Source organism: Terrapene carolina, unplaced genomic scaffold (assembly GCF_002925995.2).
Source record: "Terrapene carolina triunguis isolate 2854851 unplaced genomic scaffold, T_m_triunguis-2.0 Scaffold85, whole genome shotgun sequence".
In the NCBI taxonomy this organism is placed as follows: domain Eukaryota; kingdom Metazoa; phylum Chordata; order Testudines; family Emydidae; genus Terrapene; species Terrapene triunguis.
The window spans coordinates 21519111-21543699 of record NW_020664436.1 but is presented as its reverse complement, the minus strand read 5'-3'; the positions used below and the strand labels follow the sequence as shown (position 1 = coordinate 21543699).

Below are 24589 nucleotides of genomic sequence, written 5' to 3'. Positions count from 1 at the left end.
ATGTTGCTGTTATTCCCATCGATCTTTCATGAAGCTAAACAGCACAACATTCATATATTTGCATGTCATAGCAGAGTTCAGTATTATTTTTGTAAATCTTCTAACGTAATGACTACAGAACAGCGTGTAATTTCACTTTTCATTTTGCCCCCTTACTTCTCACTGTAGAGATGATAATTATTATTAGCCTGCAATTGTCTCCAAAATGTGCTAGGTGCTTTAGTGTGATATGAAATGAACTACATATTTGTGGCAAGATCCTTATTTAATTGAAGTCGATGGTAAAACCCCCTTTGACTCCAAATGGGCCCAGGATTTGGTTCTTGGAAAGTAAAATGCTGTGTAGAATTCTTTATTAATTCTTGTGTTTTCATCTCTTCAGGGGATGAGCACTCCCGGGAATCTCCAGCCCCAGCAGAAGCACAGATGCAGGCTGGGGTGGAAGGCAGTGGAAGGGGAAATCGTTGCTGTTGGAAATGCTCAGTGACCCAACTCAAGAAATTTTTCTGGGGAGTGGCAGTGGTCCTGGGTGTCTGCTCCTCCTGGTCAGGTTCAACCCAGCTAGCAAAATTGACCTTTAAGAAATTCGATGCACCCTTCACTCTGACATGGTTTGCAACAAACTGGAACTTTTTATTTTTTCCTTTGTATTATATTGGACATGTTTTCAAATCAGCTGAGAAACAGTCTCCGAAGCAGAGATACAGGTAAGAGAGCTTTGTGTTTTCAGTTTTGCTTTCATGATACTTGAACTTTGCTGTACCCCTTGAGCTGATGTTTTATTCAGATCACTTTGTTAAATCAATATTGAATGTTTTTCTTTTCAGCATTGTTAAAGAGGGTTCTGAATTCACTATTGAAGGCTTGCAAGCTGAGTATGTTTTTTATTCCTTCTATGAACTTATTCCAAAAGAAGACTTGCAGGTTCATTCCCAATGCTTGTTTTAAAGGCATTTGATTGAAGTGTGCACTTTATTTTGTTACCTGTCTGGGGTTTTCCATCTTATCCTTGAAAAAAAATTGAGTTCTTCCTCTACTTTACAGCTAACTTTCTTGCAATCTCTCCCTCATAGTAAAATGGGAAAGCAGCTGCTTCCAAAACCTATGCTTCTGTGGCACCATGGATTGCCTGCAAAGGATGCTATAACATTGGGTTGGTAAATCCCTTTCATTTCTAGATACTTAGGGCTGAACTCTGACCCCAGTGACACCCCAGCTACCACATACATTTCATTGGGGTAGCACAGGTATAGCTGAGGATAGAATTTAGCCCTTAATGTACCTTTTTCCATCTACAAGGTGTGGATCACCTCATGGGAAGTGCTGAGTGCCTAACTCCCATTAGCTTCAGTTGCAATTGAGGGCCCTTAATCAGCTTCAGGATATGGCTCATTTTGAGGTTCTCCCCCAGTCTTGGAACTGCATTTTTCACTCCTTTTCCAGCCTTAGCAAAAACTTCTCAGATAAAATGTTTGAACTGAATCATAGAATATCAGGGTTGGAAGGGACCTTAAGAGGTCATCTAGTCCAACCCCCTGCTCAAAGCAGAACCAATCCCCAGACAGATTTTTGCCCCAGATCCCTAAATGGGCCCCCTCAAGGATTGAACTCACAACCCTGGGTTTAGCAAGCCAATGCTCAAACCACTGAGCTATCCCTCCTGGCCCCTGAAGATATCCTTCAATGAATAAAAGTCTCTTCTATAGCCCAGTGATGCTTAGTGCAGCTTGATGTAATGCCAGAGTCCAGTATTACTTCATGTAAACAACCTCCTTTACATTTATGTTAAAAAGGTACAAAGTCACCAAGTTAGTCCCATGTCAGTCTGACATCTTCGCAAACATTACCTTCCCTTTTTAAAAGGTTGTAGAATTAGGAATCTAATTGGGCTATGCAGAGGTGAGATGTCGCTGTTAGAGACCCACCTGAAAAAGTCTTTAGCCCAACATCAGGGCAATGAAAAACAGGACTTGGGAACATCTTTTGTCTCAGTTATATCAGTGGGACCCTCGTGACTTCAGAGAGGTTGCCCAGATATGGGAGCAGGTATAGTTTGCTCCTTCATTGAGATTTTTTTAACTTCCAGATGTGTAGTAATGGGTCAGAAACTTACTATAGAACATACCTATGAAATCAGGGCACTCAAGAGGTACTGTACTCTATGTTACTATGGTAAAGATTAAAAATCATGGAATTTCATTCTGGTTAATGTTAGTTATATCTTCTTACTGTTATAACTTCATCAGGGAAATTGTGGATGAAGGGACTTCACCACAATTCTTCAGTTCCTACCGCAATACCAAGGAGTTTTAGAATAAGGTTTAAGATGACGCTGTCATTACACTTCAACTTCAGCCTGCAGCAAGCCATAATGTCAATGAAATATATTTCCATTCATTTTTATCCCCCTTTTGAGAAATGAGAGAACCTAGACGTTAGAGATTGTGACAGTTTTGTCCAAAAGTGATCATGAATGCTAACATATTACTACCAGATTTTATTCCTTTGGTTTGTTTGTGTTGGGTTTTTTTTTACTTTCAATTTGCTACAGACAACCTTATGTTTAAATACTTGTGAATCCTGGTGTGAGATACTGTAGCCCTTCAAATCCCCAGAGCTTAAAAGCAGCACACTAATTCTCTTCTTCTTTAAGGTTAATTAATTCTGCTGATAGTCTTATGCCTTCCATTCAATTAATTGATGACTGAGCTGAAGAAAGGGTGCAAATCCTAAATTCTATTTGAGAAGTAGCTGAGATTTCATTTCAAATAAACATCTAGCCTGTTTAGTGAACAATGGTGAAGACTGTACATTTGCATCTTTGACCAGCAGAGTGAATTGTGATTAACTAAGCATATTATAGGCATCTACTGGATAGGGCACTGGATGGTGTGTTAAGAGACCTGGGTTCTATTTCTGTCACTGACTTACTGGGTGATTTTGACTGACTCACTTCACCCCTCTGTTCCTCCTCCACACTTTGTCTATTTAGCTTATAAACTGTTCACGGGAGGGACTGTCCCTTGTTAGGTGTATATACAGTGCCTACCACAATGGGTCCATGATCTAAATTGGGGTTTTTATGTGCTACTGCTATACAAATAATTATTAATAACATATATGCAAAATCCTATATTATGCCTGAGGAAACACAAGGGTATGTTTCCTGCACCAAGTGTTATTTATTGCCTTTTCTGCATATATGTGGTAGTACTTTTTATAGATTCATAGATCCCAAGACCAAAAAGGACCACTCTGATCATCTAGTCTGAGCTTCTGTATAACACAGGCCATAGAACTTCCCTGAAATAATTCCTGTTTGAACTAGAGCATCTGTCATAGGAAAAACATCCAATCTTGATGTTAAAATTGTCAGTGATGCAGAATCCATCACAACCCTTGGAACATTGTTCCAGTAGTTAATTACTTTCACTGTTAAAATTTATTAGACCAGAGAGAGGCTGATTCTATAGTCTGGTGGTTAGGGTAAGGTACTCAGTTGGGAGGGGGAGAGTCAGGGTCAAGTCCCTGATCCAATAAACATTTAATTATTTATACAAAGTGGAACAGCTCCAACAGGAGAAGTTAAGAAAGACCCAACCCAGTTTAGCCCATAATCTGATGGCTAAAGCATTCACCTGGCATACGAGAAAACTTGGATCAAGTCCGTGCTCCAAATCAGATGGAGAATGGATTTGAACTCAGACCTTCTACATCCCAGGTGAGTGCCCTAACCACAAGCGGGGTCATAGGTGCTGGAGCTGGTTGCGCTGCCACACTCCCTGGCTTCGAGTGGTTTCCAGGATTTACAGTTTGGTTCAATGGCTCTCAGCATCCCCACTGTACAAATTGTTCCAGCACCCCCGAGGGGGGTTACCTAGTCCAGAGGTATTAGAAAGTGGTTCAGGAGGAGATGCAGTGTCCGCACCAAAGGACATCACAGAGATGACAGGGCCCGTGCTAAAAGAGGAGGCCCCAGAGCATTGTTTCCCACTGTCGCATCCTTTAAATTCTCCTCCCGGTTCCCTCCCATTACAAGTTTTGGTGAGAGCTGTGGATTACTTGACAAAGGCTAGATGGTAAATCATGTAAAATGTCACATTAATAAACCTTGCATTTTAAACCTTTTTATACTTAAACTTTATAGAAAAGAAAAAGGAAATGAGAAATCATAAAAGCATCATAAGAATGGATGGATGGGTTTCTCCCCCAAAATATTCTTAAATCCTTGAGTTAAATGCACCACTCAAAGACAAACATTTGAACTACGTATTCTGCTTTTAAAAGCCTCCTGTACGGTATCTCTCTATATAATTCTAGAACGTCTTGTAACTTCCTCATAGAAGGCTATATCAGCCCTACACACAAACTAGTTTAAAGTTAGGCACCTTTTTGCATGGTAAAGCACATTTTATTATTTATATGCCTAAATGTGGATTGAAGTGCCTACCTTTAGGGAGCCAAATTTGAATTTTTTTGACTAAAACTGTATCGCACTTCTTTACATTTAACAGGTTGGTTGGTTGTTTTCTTTATACGATTTTCCAATGTTTCTCCATAATGTGGATTAATCATTTAATGGATGTTTTAACAAATGTATTAAAACAGCCATATTATTTTACTGAAAAACTATCTGAAGTACAAGTTGCAAACAGCCACTTATAAACTAGTTGGTAAGGATTACTGATATGATTCTCTCCACCTGCGCAGTAACACTACAGGGCCTATAAAAACCCCACTGAGAACACCTTATCAGAGCACAATGGGAGTATCAATGATAATTCAATTCAGACAATATTGATTCATTTAAAATTATATCCAGGTTGAGGGACCTTCACAATTAATAGGATGCCATTCTTCAGCTGTACTTTTGAAGATGGGTTAGGATAAGCAGAAGCACCTCCATTGTCTTAAGAACTACTTTGGGCCTAAGGCTAGGTCCACACTACAGCGGGGGGTCGACCTAAGATACGCAACTTCAGCTACGTGAATAGCGTAGCTGAAGTGGCGTATTTTAGGTCGACTTACCTGGCTGTGAGGACGGCGGCAAATCGACCGCTGCCGCGCCGCCGTCGACTCCGCTACCGCCTCTTGCCGCGGTGGATTTCCGGAGTCGACGGTAGAGCCATCAGGGATCGATTTTATCGCGTCTTCACTAGACGCGGTAAGTCGATCCCCGATAGACTGATTGCTACCCACCGGATCGGCGGGTAGTGAAGACGTAGCCTAATTCTGTAATCCAGGCTATCTCACTGAAGACAAGGTAGACTTAGAGCCTTTGTAAGATATTGTTTAACTCTGCATTTATCCAGGGGGATGTTAAAGTACCTCTTAAAAATTCACTTTAGGCTTGTCTACACAGGGACACTCAGGAAAATTAATCCAAATTAACCAAAGGTGTGAATTTAAAGTAGATTAGCTAAACTGTATTAAACCCCTGTGTGGACACTCTCCTTCAGAATTAGTGTTTCTAATTTGGTTTAGCATAATTCACTGTTAACAGTTTGTTAATGGGCGTCAGCAGGGCCTACAGGGACAGTTAGACCATGGCAGGATAGTGTCGGGTAGAATCGGCCTCCAGCTTGTCGTGAACTAAACATTTGTGTAGACAAGCCCTGAGAATAATGCCTAAATGTAGGTTTATATGGAATTGGACCAAAATACTGGTGTTAACAATGTGCAGGGCTGGGGGTGGTGAGGAAGAGGGACCTGATTCTGATCTTATTTACTCTGATATAACTCCATTGATGCCACTTTGATTTACATTTGTGTAGGATTAAAATTGGGTACAGAATCATTAATTACCAGAAGTGATCAGTGTCTCAGTTTTATATTACACCCAAAAGATTACTATAGATTTACACCAGTAACAAAGATCAGACTCTAGCCCAGCATCTCCCGTAACCCCAACAATTTACTGGAGCCCATTAGTTCAATATTGACTGAGGAGCAGGAGCACTACTCTACTGAATCACCAACACCACTTCCTATGCGTGGGTTCCCCTTAGAAATCTCCCATCCAGAAACAGGCAATCACCTGACCATGATGAAGTTAGGGAAGCTGATGAGGACATAGTCTGAGATGGTACGACTTGGGAGCTGTTTGCTATTGATTTTTAATGTTCAATGTTCATGAATCATTCTTATCCAAATAGCATTAAAATGCTGCAGTGTGGTTGGCTATTGACATTCCACTAATTTATATTTCTGCTTATGTATGAGCGTTACCACCAGAGAACACAGCATTAACAAAGCCATAAATAAGACAGGAAAATATCAGGACATGATGAATTTAAGCATATTTAGCAAATGTTATCCAGCAAAGCATAATATATTTTTGCTTTTAAAAAAACTTCCTTTTATAAATTCTACCACTTCTAGTTCGGTACATTAGCCTTAAATTAATGCACTTTTACTCCACATTCCTACAATAGAATTACTTTACAATTCAATTCCACATTAGCAAATTGAAACAAATTCAATTTAAAATAAAAATACTTTGGGCCAGATTCTGATCTCAGTGATTTTAGACTGGTGTAAATCTGGAGTAACCACAAATGAAGTCAGTAGAATTACATGGAGTTTATACCAATCTAACAGGGATCCGTCTGGCCTAATGGGCATACTCATGCAAATCAGTTAACTGGGATAACATTTGAATATTGCTGCCTTACAAAAACTCAGATCTCTACTGCAGAAGCATTGTTGGTGTTCTATGCAAGTGGATTATCATAATCATAGAGAGCTAATTCCAGGTGAGTTATTTTTGACCACTGTCATCTTAGGTACTGGTCCCACTACTAAGATTGCTTTAATTGAAACTATACTTTACTTCTAACGTATTTGACTCAAAGGAGACAAGGCAAGAGTTTCAGTATCACTCATAAATAGGGCCCTACCAAATTCACAGCCATGAAAACACATAATGGACCATGAAATCTGATCTCCCCCATGAAATCTGGCTATTGTAGGGGAAGAGGGCTCCTACTGTGCGCTGGGCTCCAGATGCTAGTCCCGGCTGGGGTGGGGAGGGACAGGACTTCCTCTGCCCTGAAGGCCAACGCTCAAACCACTGAGCTATCCCTCTGAATCCCTCTGAATCCAGAGTCTATAGGTCTTGCTGTGTCACGCTGCCTCTGGGTTCGGTGTGATTGATCACCCGTCAATTGCAGACCTGACTTTCAGCCTCAGACCTGGCTTTGATCTTCCTTCTATTGTACCTTTGTTCTTTTCTTTTTAGGGTGGACTCTTCTTACTTTGTTAGGGGTCATGTCTGCATCTTCAGCCGTTGGTGTTTGAACTCTGTTTCATCAGGACAGGCTGGTGTTGGAGGTTGATTCCATCATCCATACATACCTTATTTATACATCTAAACTAAACTAATAAGATTACAGCAGGGTTTTGCAAAAATGAAGGTTGCAGCAAGCTTTTACAAAATGGAGTAAGCGTTGTAAAATGGAGTTTGAATTACAATATGGCAAACAGTGAACAGACGTTACAATATAGACAAGTGTAGTGAATGGCAAACAGTGAACAGAAGTAACAATATAGACAAGTGTAGTGAATGGCAAACAGTGAACAGAAGTTACAATGTAGGCAAGTATAATGAATGGCAAACAGTGAACAGAAGTTACAATACTGAAACAGTGCAAGTCTCAGTGACTTAAGCAGGAATTGGATTGACAGTGAAACTTACAAGGGCAACTGGCTGAACAGCTATGGCTATTAACAAGCATCTTAATTGTCAATTAGCCAGTTATTGGGGTAACCGGTTTTATGAATGAATGTTGTTTTATTCATAAAACTTTACTTATGAAGTTACATTAATACAGTGAACAATTAAAAACAATTTAATTCATCAGTTCTACAGCAGGGAGACCACAGCATCCCCCTGACCATGGGGCCGCGATGGTTCCCCCCCCCCGGATGGCCCCCCCCCCCCCCCCCCCCCAGTGACATACCCCCCATACCCTGCAACCTTCCCTTCTAGGCTGCTACTGGCAGCAGTGCTGGCTTTAGGGCTAGGAGCCCAGCCATCAGCTGCTGCTCTCCAGCTGCCCAGCTCTGAAGGCAGTGCCCCTGCCAGCAGCAGCGCGGAAGTAAGGGTGGCAATCCCACGAATCCCTTTTGGGACGGGACCCCTTGAAATTTACAACATCATGAAATTTCAGATGTAAACATCTGAAACCGTGAAACTGACTATTTAAAAAATCCTATGACCATGAAATTGACCATGAAATTCCCCTCAACTTGGGGAAGTATGTAACCCACACACCTCTGGGGTATGGTGTTCTGTCCCCTCTAGTGGGACTGAGACCACTTAGAGAGAGAGATTAATGAATCTGCGCTACAGCCTTAGCTAACAGCCATATGGCTTTTAGCTCATGCACTAAGCTCCAGAGAACCGAGGTTCAATCCTGCCTGCCGACAACCGAGGTCTGTCGGCATTACATTAAACAGCAGATATTTAATTCTCTTACCATAAACACCATGATGCTGTCCCTGGCACTTTACAGCACTGCAACTTGCTGCGCTCAGGGGGGTGTTTTTTCACTTAGTTTAAAGTTTAGTCTTGAAGTCAGTTATCTCTTTTGCCCCCACTGCTCCCCTTGGAAGGCTGTTCCAGAACTTCACTCCTCTGATGGTTAGAAACCTTCGTCTAATTTCAAGTCTAAACTTCCTGATGGCCAGTTTATATCCATTTGTTCTTGTGTCCACATTGGTACTGAGTTTAAATAATTCCTCTCCCTCCCTGGTATTTATTCCTCTGATATATTTATAGAGAGCAATCATATCTCCCCTCAGCCTTCTTTTGGTTAGATTAAACAAGCCAAGCTCTTTGAGTGTCCTTTCATAAGACAGATTTTCCATTCCTTGGATCATCCTAATAGCCCTTCTCTGTACCTGTTCCAGTTTGAATTTGTCCTTCTTAAACATGGGAAACCAGAACTGCACACAATATTCCAGATGAGGTCTCACCAGTGCCTTGTATAATGGTACTAACAGCTCCTTATCTCTACTGGAAATACCTCGCCTGATGCATCCCAAGACCGCATTAGCTTTTTTCACAGCCATATCACATTGGCGGCTCATAGTCATCCTGTGATCAACCAATACTCCGAGGTCCTTCTCCTCTGTTACTTCCAACTGATGCGTCCCCAGCTTATAACAAAAAATCTTGTTATTAATCCTAAATGCATGACCTTGCACTTTTCACTGTTAAATTTCATCCCATTACTATTACTCCAGTTTACAAGGTCATCCAGATCTTCCTGTATGATATCCCGGTCCTTCTCTGTATTGGCAATACCTCCCAGCTTCGTGTCATCCGCAAACTTTATTAGCACATTTCCACTTTTTGTGCCAAGGTCAGTAATAAAAAGATTAAATAAGATTGGTCCCAAAACCAATCCCTGAGGAACTCCACTAGTAGCCTCCCTCCAGCCTGACAGTTCACCTTTCAGTATGACCCGTTGTAGTCTCCCCCTTAACCAGTTCCTTGTCCACCTTTAAATTTTGACGTTGATCCCCATCTTTTCCAATTTAGCACATTAGTGTGCTTGCAAACCTGCATTTGAGCATGCAGATTTCAGCCATTTAGGTCACCCTTTTTGGGTTTAACAGGAAGTTATAACCATTCTATGGATTATTTTTAGAGCAACCAATAGAATTATCTAGCAGGGGGATAATCCTCTATAACATTCTGTAGGTTCAGGACTAATTTCTATAGAACTATTGGTTTTGTCCTTATTAAATTCTATAGGACTTTTCCTTACGGGAGAACTTAGTTAGATGTGCTAAATGATGGATAAAGTCACCATTTTGTGGTTTGTAAAGCATTAGAGCTGAAAGCTCTGGGTAATTTATTTCTGAAATAAAAAAGATAGAAAATTAATTCTTAGACATGGTAAACCAGATTCCCTTCTAAGTTTTATGTTGACATAATTCCAGGTGGAAGTTTCCAGAGGCAGAGGTCTCCACTGGGAGACAAGCTAGGCCATTGAGATCTCTGCCTGAGATCTCTCTTGTGGTGATGAAGGAGGTCTATAAGAAGTCAGAGATGCCTGACAAAGTTGAAGGAAGACAGTTGTAATAACATGTCAGGGAGGTCTAGGTTACATTCTCCTCCACCAGTTTTTCTGATACAGGCCCAATAAACAATGTTTTAAATCCTGTGATTTAGAAATAGAACCCTTAAAATACCATTCTCAGATTCCACGCCTAAAATGGTCAGAACACTTTAGCCATAGTCGTCATCATGGCAAATTGCAAAGGATAGGAATCCAAACCAAATTTAACTCAGTAATACCTAATGGAGTTTTATTCATATCAGCAGCTGATGTTTCAGTTGCTGACAAACCTGCTCCTTGACTAGCTGAATGGCCAAATTAAAAGTTCCTGTAGTAAACTCCATAATGTTGTTAAAGATACATTCTCAGGATCTTTTTCTAAGGCCAAGATTTTCGAAAGTGAATGCACAAAGTTAGACCTCAAAGTCCATATTAAAGCACCCAAATAAATGGCCTGATTTTCAGAGTGGCTATATTTTGAAGTAAACAGGAGCAAATTTGACAATCAGGTCACTTAAACAGGTGTGTAAATATAGACCTAGGAAGCTAACTTTTGGCTACCAGGTTTGAAAATCTTGGCCTAAGCTTTTTTATTTATTGATTTTGTTTTGTTGTTTTTAAAAAGTTAACAGCTGGCTTCCAAAATGTATCTCTTTCAAGAAACTAAAGACAAATAACTGTTGTTTCTCAATAAAAATTGTACTGAAAACCCCCCCAACTGTTCTCTATGTAAAGATTGCTTTAGACATTTGCCACTATTAAACTACAGGTATCTGGAGTCGCGTTACCCAAAAAGCCATGTCTAGTACAGAATGATAATTAACTACAGATTTTATACACATGTAGGAGCATCTCATTAAGGAAATTTGAGAGCAAGGAGACAAATAATGAGTTTGAATCAATATGATGTCATGATCTGAATATGTAATGGCAATCCTTCCTCCTTCAATTAATTCAGCTACTGAACCACTGTAGAAAAGTATGTCTCAAGATGGAAGCACATCTCTTGAATGATAGGAGTGTTCTCTGCCCTTAGAAATAAAAAGATGCCAACCAGCAGTGACCAGACACCTAGCAAGGAGGAATGCACTGATACCACCTGACTGGATGTTGCATAGATTACAAGATAAAGAAATGATAGTTGATTAGTCATCCTGTATAATTCAGACTTTTTCAAAATGAATGGTATTTAAAACCCCATTTCTGTTATACTGTAGATGCATAATAATCACATTAAAATTGTCCATCTGCCACAAAAGTGATTAGGGTTATTTGCCTTTCTAGAAGATATTTTGAATAATAAATGTTTGTAAAACCCATCTGCCATCATATTATCCAATACTCACCACCCTGGCCAGTTTCTCAACTCCTTTACACTCCTGTGAAACCAAAATAACACCACCGACTTTGGATTTGAGATCAGAATCTGTGGTTTAGTGCATTTAAATCTGGAGTTTTTTCAAAATCCTTCAATAGCACTTTGCTAATCAAACCAAATTAGTGTAATCAGTAAACTCTCCTGACCTGCCTGCTTCATTCTCCACATTATTATTAATTAGTTTAAACAGTACTGGCCCCAATACGAATCCTAGGGATACTAACACTGCTGACCCGTCTCCTCTCTGAGGAGCAGCTGTTGACTATGACTTTTTCCCTATTTTTCTTTTTTTGAATATTTTCTATCTTAACAGTAGCAATAGCAATGTACGCTGTATGGTCAAATTGTTATTAGCATCAAACCGGTAGGCTGAATCCTGAAGTCATTACTGAGTTCCTACTCAAGCAAAACTTTGTGGATGTTAATAGGAGATTTTCCTAAGGACTAAGTAAAAGGTGAATAAGAACCATTAGAAAACAGTTTTTAATTCACAACAATACCTTACCCTGACTATGCTTAGTAGTTAGTCACTTTCTTTAATAGTCTCTTATCGCAACCATTTTGAAAATCCATGTAAATTACTCCATCCGGTTATCTTTATCTACTATTCCAGGAACTATTCAAAGGAGTAGATGAGTCACTGCTACAGGGCAAGCTGTGTTTTACACCCCTTGTAATTCTTCTCAAATGCACTCCGTAGGGACAGGTCTGGCTTACTGCATCTCCCTCAAGGGTGAAACTCCACAGTTCAACTAGTCTAGAACTGGATTTCTGGGTGGCACCCACCCTTTTCCTAACATGACAAGCCCACCTAAGTTTAGCACCGGTGAGCCCTTTTCCTCCAGGGGCCTGTGATCAGCAACTGATTAAAGTGACCCAAGAACAGCTTCTTCAAAACCAAGTTTTATTTATGCACCCAAAGGTACATAGCACACATTGACAAGGGGTAAAACAGAAGGCCTACATGTCTGGTTCCAAACTAAACTTTATTCTTTCCTTGCAAGTTTTGGATAAGTTTCACTAAGCTCAGATTCCCTGCTCCTTGGTTGGAAGCATCAAATTTGATCCCAGTTTCAGGCCCAGGAAGAATAAACCTTGCTAGCCCTACTTGGAATCAGGCAGGTGGACATTGTTTCCTGAAGGACCATTGGTAGTCTCTCTGACAGTACCTTATCTTTGTCATTGTTTCATTTCCTGTTTGCTTCCCCATAACAGATTCCTTTTATTTAATTCCTTGCAGTTAGATGGTATACTATCAATCAGGTAAACTGAGGCACGTGTGATGTTCATAAAAAAATACAGATAACTCCTTCATTCCCCACAGTGACTCAGCTGGAAGCATTATTGTGGAATGGAATGAGTATTCTCTGCCCTTAGAAATCCAAAGATATCAAGCAGTGACTATACACCAAGGACAGAGGGCCACATTTTTCCCTTACAGAAGCTTTGTTAATTTTACGCTGTCATCTTATATTTCTTCAAGGGTTGATTATTCTGTTCTTAAAATCTCCGTAAATATTATGTGGACCTTCTGATTCATAGATCATGCTCAATAGGCCCAGTCCAATTTCTAATAAACATATTTGCCTCATAGTCTTCCAAGTAAATCTTAGAATAAAATGTTTATGAATAAACTGGGATGCCTCATGGAATGATGGAAACAGTTTTCACTTCAGGATACAGAACCATATGATAGATCTCCCCAACCAGCTTCTTTCTGCTGCTGATCCTTCTGCCTGGAAGAAGGATCTGCTGCTCTTTCTATGTGGCTCCTCTGATTATGGAGAACCAAGTCATAGACTTTAAGATCAGAAGGGACCATTGTGATCACCTAGTCTGACCTCCTGCACATTGCAGGCCACAGAACCTCACACACTCCTAAAATAGACCTCTCACCTCTGGCTGAGTTACTGAAGTCCTCAAATCATGGTTTAAAGACTTCAAGTTACAGAGAATTCACGATTTGCACTAGTTTAAATCTACAAGTGACCTGTGCCTCCTGCTGCAGAGGAAGGCAAAAAATCCCCAGGGTCTCTGCCAATCTGACCCAGGGGAAAATTTCTTCCCAACTCTAAATATGGTGATCAGTTAGACCCCGAGCACATGGGCAAGACCCACCAGCCGGACACCTGGGAAAGAATTCTCTGTAGTAACTCAGGGCCTTCCCCATCTAGTGTCCCTTCTCCAGCAGTCAAGGATTTTTGCTACTGGTAGTTGCCGATGGGCCACAATCCATCATAGGCCGTCCCATCATACCATCCTGTCCATAAACTTCCTCAAGGCTGGCTTGCTCAGCAGGTCTTCAGCAGATAAATCTTCCTGTGCTTCAGTGAGAGTTCAGAATATTGCATCTTGTTCACTGAAGTCATGCTGCGTTTCCTGGCATTGAAGAGGCTGCCTGGCTCTCCATAATTGGAGATCAGGCCAGCAAGCTTTGAAGTCAGCTGAGCCAACTTCCCTGATCATTTGATTATCTCTTGAGACCTTTGGATAATCGAGTTTGTACTGTTGTACTAATTGCCACCCTTGCTGGGATCGCAATAGAGAGGCCAAGGATTGAACATCAAGAGGGAATTATATCTCACCTCAAAAGGTGATAATTCCCAAACAAGTTTGAGGTACTTAGGTAGGACAGTGTGGGAAAACTTTCCCATCAGCTGTCTTGCACTACCAATATACCTGTTCTGTGAATAAACAGAGAACTTGATTTCCTAGTAGTGTGAAGCTGGTACTATATCTTTCATTCATTTTAAAAAACTAGTCAGAAAGTATTGTAGAGAAATAAATATCACCTTTGCCAAACATTTACTCACCAAATAAATATAAATTCACATAATAGATTAAAACTTCTAGGTCATTACTGACATTTACTTGTGTAACACTTTGAAAATAAATTAAAATACATTTACTCTAAAGTCTGAGAACAACATCAAATGTTGCTCTCTCCATTATTGTCTCTTCTATAAAGGCTAAAGATTATTAAGTAATATCTCGTCTTACGCTCACCACAGCCAGGGCCGGCGCTTCCACTAGGCGACCCTAGGTGGTCGCCTAGGGTGGCAGGATTTCGGGGGCGCTATTTTGCCACCCTCGGCGGAAATTCGGCGGCGGGGGGTCCTTCCGCTCCGGGTCTTGGTCGGAAATTCGGCGGTGGTCCTTCACTCGCTCCAGGACTCGCCGCCAAAGTGCCCCGAAGACGTGGAGCAGAAGGACCCCCGCTGCCGAATGCTCAGAGGAGGAGCGCTGCTGCCTAGGGCGGCAAAATCCCTGGCGCCGCTCCTGACCACAGCATATTAGTTTTGAAGAGAGGCTGAATCCAGTTGCTGAAAATCCAGATGATAAACAAATAGATGAGTTCCCGGCAATTTCAAATTAGATACAGTTCACTTAGTGCAAAGTTACATCAGGATGCATCAGGTTACATACATTGTAAATCAGTGGGACTCAGCCTTGAGGAGTACTTTGCTCCTTGCTAATGATGTCAGAGATCCATACAATAATCATACTGTGATACCTTGACATTTTGGGTGGAATTTTCAAAAGCACTCAGTGGTAAAACTCCCATTGACGTCAATGGGGGCAGCATTAGGCCAACACTGAGGGCTTTTGAAAATCCCTCCCTATGTTTGTTCCATAAAGCTACATCACCATAAGCCACTTTCACTACATGCTGAACAAAAAGACATTGCAAGGCAATGTCAGGCCATCATTAATTTATTGCTTTCTGAATCCACTCAACTTACTTAATACGGTTCTTTTTCCTGATTCCACAGCCCCTATCTTGGCAGCACAGAGTGAATTAAAGAGGTGCTGACACTTGTGGTCTATTAGCCAAATGCCCCCTGCACTTCTTTGCATCTGTTATCATATTGCATGGAGAGCACTTCTGTGATTGGTGCTCTCCATTAGGGTGACCAGATAACAAGGGTGAAAAATCGGGGGGTAATTGGCACCTATATAAGACAAAGCCCCAAATATCGGGACTGTCCCTATAAAATCAGGACACCTGATCACCCTACTCTCCATTCACTCTGCTACAGACCAAAATGAGCTCTGGTCAGTCCTGTGGACTCTGTGGGAGATGCAGATATGGCTCTCAAGAGTGACATGTGGTTCTAATGCCGTGGGTTGAGTATTGTTACTGTAAAGCAGTTAGATCTATAAAGTGGTTGCCACCCTTCAACTATCTTCTCTCCTCTTACTTAGTAATGGGTTTAATAAATGTGTTTTGAAGTCATTGTGCAGAGATAAGAGGGAATTTGAATGGAGACTTATCCTCTCTCTTTCTCTTTTTAATTTATCCAAGTCTTCTCAACCATGTAAGGATTCACATTAATCCAGTGGATAATGGACCTGGTCTAGCTTTCTCAGATGGACACCTAAAGGAGGCTTAGCAGCAAGAGATTTATGATGCCATCAATTACCATAGGATTTCCTGAAATTTACATTCATAAAATTTGTATCCATTCCCCTTTTTCTCTCCCCTACCCAAGAAAACAACGAAAAAGGAGGCCAGGTCCACTAATGCTGGTGCAGGGACCTTCCTGCTCTAGTGAAGGCACTTGTGCCCCAAAGGATGGTAGGCGGGTTATCTCAGACCTCTTTCTTGCGTTTCCCCAAAAAGAAACCCATGCCCAGAGCTGAGTAGGAGCCCTCCAGTTGGGAGCCACTGCAGCATTCAGTTCATGGTCACAATTTTTGGTCACAATTGCCAATTTTGAGCTGTGCTGGCCCTGTACAGTCTACATTGACCAGGAGTGAATCTATCCCATGATCTTGGTGGAGGTATTACTAGTATCCAGATCTCTTTTCCCAAAAGAAAATATATATATTTTTAATTATCAGTAATATTGCCCTGAACTACAGAGGGGAGTCTGTTGATTTTTGTAGGATCATATGGCAGGAGTGATCACTGCATAAATGTGTTTCCCAGTATGGAAATACTGAAAGGAACAGTAATACTGGCGCTGAAAAGACAGCTGAAAAATTCTATACCAAAGTGACTGATGGTGAGTCATCAGGATCACAGTCAGTATGGCTCAGTGTGAAGCATACTAGTCTGTCAGAATAGTTTTGAAATATTTTCAGAAGTGTCTTTGGTGTTCTCTTTAGAACAGCACAAATTGATTTCACATCAGTAAGAATCCTCCTACAAACATATTTTTCTTGTAGTTGATACCTTATCTATGACCTTGTGCTGTTGATCATGCCTAAACCGTGCTGCTGTAGAAAAGCACTATGCCCTATTGGTTTTTTACTGTTAAGGCATATCCTGTGGGCTCAAATACTGCATATACCAGAGGGGCAGTACCCCAGGAACTCTTAAATAAATTAATGGAGATATCCTATCTCCTAGAACTGGAAGGTGCCTTGAAAGGTCATCAAGTCCAGTCCCCTGCCTTCACTAGCAAGACAAAGTACTGATTTTGCCCCTGATCCCTAAGTGGCCCCCTTAAGGATTGAACTCACAATCCTGGGTTTAGTAGGCTAATGCTCAAACCACTGAGCTATCCCTCTCCCCCCCAATTCTGAGAGGCATTGTTCTGGGAGTCACACACAATACCTCATGGAGATCTGGGAACCAGCAGGGTAGCACATAAGCTATGTCAACTTTGAAGAAGGTGACAGTATCTGTTCCATTCTGTGTCTGGACCTTATTGCTTTATACCACCCAACTGACATCTGTGTTTGCCATGTCAGGCCCTTGGGGTCTTGCCATTCTATAATATTCTGCAGATTGTAAGATTTCATATAAAAAACAAAGTGCCAGATTCTGCCTCTGTTTCACCAGTACAAATCTGGAGTAACTCCATTGATATAGGTGGCGTTACCCAAGAATTATAGTCACATAACTAAGATTAGATTTTAATTCAGTGGGACTACTTGCACAAGTAAAGGCTTCGGGATTGGGCCTTTACTCATTCTCAAATTAGCCCTGTTCAGACCAGGAAGGCCACCTATTTTCAAGCATGCAGCTACTATCACTGCAGTTGCATTTTATTGCAACTCCCACAATTTATACATCCCAGGAAGCATCAAGAAAGATGCCACCCCATCCCTTCCTCCCCCATAGTGGCTGCAGAAACCAGTTATTTCACTACTGGGCTCCATTCATTTGTGAGAACTGGTATTTTCAATTCAACTGCCTTGTACCCTTGTGCTTTGCCTCTATGTGTGCGCTAGAGTGCACACAGTAAGATTTGGCTCTTTCGGAAGTGTTTATTCAGGGATATCAGCACCAAGAGTGTTAAAAAGCTAAGTGGAACCACAATAGCAAAGCCCAGAAGAGGTGCTATCAAATCCTATTGCCATGAAGGCAAGGGACTCAGCTGACAAGTTTTCTCCCTGCTAAGGTAAAATCGAGCAGGATTTGATCTATAGTATGTTGTACATATCATCTTAAGAGTTTAGCTAGAGATCGATCTACCCGCTTTTTCTGTGGCATGGTATTACTACCTAGACAATTCCAAGATAGAATTTCTGTTTGCTCAAATACTGAATAGTGGAGCTGATCCCAGCCCAGTACTTACAAAGATCCCCATACCCTACTGTGTGAATTGCAGAGTATTACCCATTGGTGCGCCTCTGCAAGGGATTGGAGATACTCTAGGTTTAAACTGGTGTAACAGATCAGAATTTGGCCCTTACCATGTATATTCACAAAATTACTCCTGTTTCAAAACCAAATTTCATCAAACATGGCAAAACAACTGGCTCCTCTTTAGGACTATGGACATGCCAATTAAAAAAAAAAAGACATTTTTTACCCACAAACAAAAAATCTGAAAAATTTCTTAGCTTCTGCTAAATATTTCTTCTCCCTCCACAGCCACATTCAAAAAACCACAGGAATAAAACCACTTCTGGATTAATAGCAAGTATGAGAAACATTATCCTAGAAGCCTAACTTTAAAATCCATATTTAGATATCTAAATATGTGGCCCGACTTTCAGAGATGCTGGGATAGCCCACATCTCCGTTTGAAATCAGTGGGAGCTGACAGTAGTCAGCCTTGTGAAAATGGCCATGTATTGAGGTGCCTGAATATTAATTTATGTTTTTCAGTTAAGTTCCTCTAGGTTCTTTCATGTAAATGCAAGGAAATGAATTCCTTGCAGCTCTGCCTGTATACCTTGTATCTTTTAAGAATTGTTTATCACACTATTTTATATAATCTTCATGATAATTCAATTGAATCTTGCCAGACTGAAGTCACTTGTCCCTATTGGTTCAGCCATTTTCATTTTCTAAAGTTTTTTATTTCTACATTTAAGAAATGGCCAGCATTTTCTTTACATAGTGTGTAAATGTTTATTTACAAAGACGACATGGGACACCCAAAGCTTTACTAAAAGCAGGATGTCAAATATAGTGACCCCCCATTAGGGTTGGAAACACAGACAATCCAGATAAAAAGAGCTTAGTAAAATCAGAGTTTACTTGTTATTGTTTCACAAACTGCTCTTTGTAATTAAGTGAAAACTGACATTCATTATGTACGGCTAACTATAAAACTGATTAATTATATAGATATTTGTCATCACAAGGGAACAAGTCAAAAAAAATTGTTCAAGGAACACAAAAATAAAATAAAAAATGGATCATAAATCAAAATTGGCTATCCTAGAGATTACTTCTGCTAGGCATTGCACCCTCCTCTGGTGGTGTCTTCACCCATCCTGTCTCACCCTGCGGCCCCTCTCTCTCCAGGAACTGCAGCCTCCTCTTTGTGGCTGAGCCCTCTGGCTGGGTCACCATACATATTCCCCTTCTAGGGGTGATGTAACAAAGTCTTTCCCGGACAAACCATCCTAGTCAATCTGTTATCCTCTGCCTGGCCTGTGCCACACCCCTAGTGGCTGGTAGGGGAACCTGGGCCTGCCTGCGACTCCAGGCTCTAGCTCAGGGGTTTTCCAATCAGCAGCCACAGCCTGCACTGTCCTACTTTGCTGCTTTCCCCTGAGCCTTTTCCTGCCTTCCTGGCTTCCTTCCTCTCTGGGGTCACCAGCCTCCCAACTCCCTCTCTCAGGCCGCTAGCCCTTAAAGCACGTCCCTCCTCCCAGGGAGTGACTGCAGCCTACTTCCCTGCAGCCCCTTTCTGCTGCCAACTCCTGGGCTTTATGCAGGCCCTCCTATTCCTATCCAGCTAAGCCTGCTCCCAATCAATTCCCTGCTCCTGGCTCCTCCTACAGGGGCAGGGGCTGGGCCACACCTGGCTGTTTGGGGAGGCAAAGCCTCCATACAATTTTGGAAACCCGATGCTGCCCTCAGGCCAAAACGTTTGCCCACCCCTGATCTATCCACATGGCATTCAGTCATGTGTTATCTGAGCATCTAAATGTAAGCATCTCAACAGGCTGTGTTCCAGACACTTTATTAAAAGCCATTACCAGAGAAATATCAAAATGCAATAAGCGTGGAGACAGATAATAGCTTGAACAGGTCCCGTATGAAATACATAGTCTATACTGTGTAAAAGAAATCCAGGTTAAAATTTGTCATGTCAGCTTTAAATGATCTCCCATTCGGTTTCGCATTTCTCAGACAAGTGCAGGTACCGCTCTCCTCAATCACTTCTGCTTTATCATCAACAGCGGACTTCTGCAACTATAAAAATAAATGATTGCCCTGCCAAATTTTCCCTATATTCTTGCTGGAAAGAGTAATGCATGGTGGATAGTCCTGAATCTGCCAAGGTGATTCTCAAATAATCTTTATTCTTTTATCTAAAGGGATACAGCCTCAGTAAATCTCAACTTTCACATTATGAAACATTATCATTCCAGCTACCATGGATGTTTTATCTCATAGAAAGAGGTACAAAAACTTGACAGAGCAGCCTGCCATAGAGAAGTCATAGATTTATTCCTCATATCCGTCTGGCAATCTCTAGGCTGAGCTAAGCACAATTGGTTTCAAGAAGTCCATCCCAAAAGTTCATTTAATCACTTCATACACAAAAAAAACAATACTTCTACTTTGCACTTATACCCAAGGAGCTCAGAAGGCTCCACAAGCATTAATTAATTCTCACTGCTCACTGACAGAACTGTATTATACCTATTTGATAGGTGGATAAACTGATGGATGGTGTGGTTATGATGTGCCCATAATGAAAGGGTGGAAGAGTAGGAAATAGAACCAAGGAGTGCTGATTCCCAGGCCCCTACAGCATCCAGTAGAAGACACAGTAACATTGTCCAGCTCCATCCAGTCATAAATAGCTGTGAGTTAATTCCTCTCTGCCATAATTTTTTGTGGAACGTATTATTGTTTCAATCATTTTCATGCTGAAACATGAATGAGGCATTTGGACCAGAAGATGTGTTTTCCAGTTCATTAACTCACAGCTCCACAATCTGCATCTTGTTCAAAAGAGTTTCCACGTTATTACTACCTACAGATAAGGAGTCCTGGGTGGTATCAAGTCTTTTATGAAGTAAGTCTGTCCTGAAATCCTGAAGTGTAGATTCACAGCCAAGATTAAAATGGCACAGTAAATAGCAGTGAGGCACCTCACTTCTACTCACCATGGTGGGCTTTTCAGAATGCCTCTGGCTGGAATTGTTCTGTCTCGGGTGATCACACAAAACAAAGCAAAGAGATGTGTCTGTTTAATAAATAAAAAAATGTAAAGAAAAGAAGATTAAGCAAATGAGAAAGTACCTCTTAAAAAAGGTGTGGGGGGTGGGGGAACATGTGCTATAAGGGCCTGATCCAAAATGCATTGAAGTCAATAAGCGTTTTTTCATTGACTTCAAGGGGCTTTGGATCAGGCACTAATATTTTACAGTTCCATAATTATGTGGTATCAGAAGCTGCCCTTGGGCTTTTCATGTCTGGCACAGCTTGCTGACAACTCTGCCATCTCTAGCCTGGAAGGTTTTAAATGTTTAACAAATACTAAATATTTTATTACACATTTTTAACTTTTATAAAAAAAAAAGCTTTAAAAAATAGAGTGACTCCGGAGAAGGTATCAGGATCAGGGGAAAATTCCTTCCTTATCCCTAAAGGGCAGTCAAAATAAAGAACTAACTGATATTTAATGTTCCACTCTATATAGCCATTAGATGCTTTTCATTAGTTGGTGTAGTTATTAACACTATTCCACTCCATCATCTCAATTTCAAGTCCATTCTATTTATTCATTACTCAGTTTGTAACATATGGGATCTCCTTAAATTCTTCTTATATATAATTCCTGGTTATCTTAAACCTCTGCCCCTATTTCTGGTCTTTCCAGTGGCTTCAAATAGATCATCAATCTCAATTTTTTTATAATCTGTAGGTAGTTGAAGTACTTTGGCAATATCACCTCTGAGTCTTCATCTCTCAAGGCTCATCAATCCCAGTCTTATCACTTTCCCCTCCTGTGTAGCTTTCTCTATTCCATTTAACACCTTTTGTTTCCCTGCTGCATGCTCAATGAGGTGATGAAGAGCTAAATTCATCCCATTGTTTTATTTATTATGTATTTATCATCTTTCTCGTTAGAATCAATAAGAAGCGTCCATACACAGGCTCTGAGTGCCCTACCCATTACTTAAAATTAACAAACCATAGTGCAGTACAATCATCTCACCCCTTCTATCTAGCACAGCACCTAATCAAATACCAGCACACCGACATCTCAGTCCACCTACCCCCCTCTCTTCGAATGCCAGGGGAAACAAATGGGCCCTGCAACAGGCCCTAAAAGTTGACAGATCCAGTTTTTTTGGACCAACTAGGGAGAGCATTTCAGTCCCCGGGTCTCTTACAGAGAATGCTGTGCTAGCCTCCCTCTCTGTTATATCCAGGGGGATCTAGCATCAGTATCTCTACTGACCACAGCTATGGCAGCATATCAGGGAAAGAAGACAATCTTTTCAGGTAGGTTGCTCCTAGGCCATTTAGGGCTTCATAGGTCAAAACCAACAGGCTCACAGGTAACTAGTGCAGGACCTAGAGCTCAGGTTTCATGTGCTGTCTGTAGGATGTCCCGTTTACCAAGCGGTTGTTGTCTTCTGCACCAGTTCCAGCTTCTGAATCAATTTAAGATGTAGCCCCATGTAGAGCACGTGGCAAAAGTCAAACCTTGAAGTGACAAAAGCATGGAGCCTGGGAAAATACAGACACGTGCATCTGACCAGGCAAAGATGGGAAAATACCTTTTAACCTCTGTTGCCACCTGATTTTCTGACTGCAGCTCTTGGTCTAGCCAACCCCTTAAGGTGTAAACTCAGGTTGCCAGCAGCAGTTGAACATCCTCACACTTAGAGGCTCATACATACTCACCATTTCTTCCAGTTGTTTCTCCTAACCCAGTGTTTCTCAACGACCGGTCTGTCGACCGGTGCCAGTCCCTGAGATCTCCCAGACATGGTTTAGGAGGGCAGCAAGCCAGTCCCTGGTATCAAAAAGGTTGAGAAACACTGTCCTAGCCTACCAGAATCACCTCCCTTGTCCAGATTCAACCTATAGCCGCCTCCTCTCATCCATACTGCCACGCAGTAACTGCCCCAAATTTGTTTCCCCTTTGCAGAGCAAATCCAGTTTTGGTGCCAGGGCCCCACACACACCACAGAACTGAAAGCAGAATGTTTGGCTTTGTTATTTTTGTGCTTTAGATATTTGTTTTGTGGTTCTATTTTAGCACTCCCTGCATTCATCTTTGCTGAAATGCACTGACTCTGGGAGGGAGTTTGGATATGGGAGGTGGTGAGGGGTCGGGCTCTGGGAGGGAGTTTGGGTGTGGGAGGGATGAGGGGTACAGGAGGGGGTCAGGGGGCCAGCGCTTACCTCGGGTGGCTCCCAAAAGCGACCAGCACACCCCTCTGACAGCAGCTCCTAGGCGCCGGGCCCAGGAGGTCTCCACGTGCCACTGCCTGCAGGCACTGCCCCTGCAGCTCCCATTGGCCGCAGTTCCCAGCCAATGGGAGCTGCAGAGTCGGTGCTGGGGGCGGGGGCAGCGCATGGAGACCCCCTGCCCCTCCCCAGGGGCTGTAGGGCCATTCCAGCCGCTTCCGGGAGCGGCAAAGAGTGAAGGTGGACAGGAAGCCTGCCTTTGCTCTGCTGCACTGCCGGTGGCGGCCAGGGCCCTTTTAAATCGCCTGGGCCCCTGGGCAATTGCCCCCTTTGCCCCTGCCATCGGCAGGCCAGGTTTTCCAGCCCCTCTCCTGCTTCAGAACCAGCAGTAAAGCCATGTTGCTGTTGCCTCTCCCACCTTGGCCCTGCAACCCTTCCCCCTCTGGCAGGGGTAGTTGAAGCAGAGGGCGAATTAGCACCCATTGCTATGTGAGTATGCTTCACAGAGCAACTGCTCCTTAGCGTCACCCTCTCACTAGCCACATCCCATGCAAGGTGTTGCTGGCAACGAGAGGCAGACAGGTAAGACATGTCACAGAGACACCTTTCTCCTCCATGTGCACAACCAGTCCTCGTTGAGCATCTTCTCCCCTCCACTCCATGGCACTGGGGAGCAGAGGGGCCAACTCCTGCCCGTGGAAACCAAAGATTTCTAACCTGATTAAGAGGAGGGTGGGTAAAGATCACAGATTTTTTTTAAATGAATGATAACAGAGAGACTTGTTTGGGAAATTGTAGGGCACTGATAGTGAGGGATGACTCTGTGCTGTTCAGCTATAAAGAAGTCTAACTGAAGTGTTCTAAACCTAGGAGAAATTAAGTAGTTCCTGTGCCACGGGGAGAGAGCAAGCAGCCACAAAGCAGCAAGCCATTACAGAAACTGTTCAGGAAGAAATTCGAATTCAATAAATGTTTTTACCTGAGGATAGAGCTTGTGTTAAGCTCCATTAACTCCTCTCACTACTGTGTGAGGATGTAAAGAAGGGAAACCAGTAGCTTTAAGGAGTGTGAAACTCAAAGATCGATCTAGTAAATCAGATGAGGGTGAGCTGCCAACTGATCCCATAGGGATATGTAGAGCTTGAGCAAAGAATTACTAGGATTTAGGCTCCTCACAGTGGAATTTTTTGAAAGACAAATGTAAAAGTTTTATCTGGCTTTGCCCCAGGTACCTAGCAGGGAAATGGATAAAGTAAAAAATCTGTACTGTATACCCTGAGGAGAATCTTAAAGAAAGGTTTTGGTTTTATATAGTGCCCTTAATACGCAGTTTCACCAGAAGTTTTTCAG

The 24589-nt window shown here is 41.9% G+C and overlaps 1 protein-coding gene across 2 annotated transcripts in view; it reads left to right on the top strand.

Annotated features, from left to right (window-relative positions):
* SLC35F3 (solute carrier family 35 member F3) overlaps nucleotides 1-24589 on the top strand; it is a 96292-nt gene that overhangs the window by 18490 nt on the left and 53213 nt on the right. For both annotated transcript variants that reach the window (XM_026649561.1, XM_026649562.1), the window contains exon 2: nucleotides 383-707. In XM_026649561.1, coding sequence (XP_026505346.1) covers nucleotides 383-707 — 325 coding nt within the window. The remainder of the gene's footprint in view (nucleotides 1-382; nucleotides 708-24589) is intronic.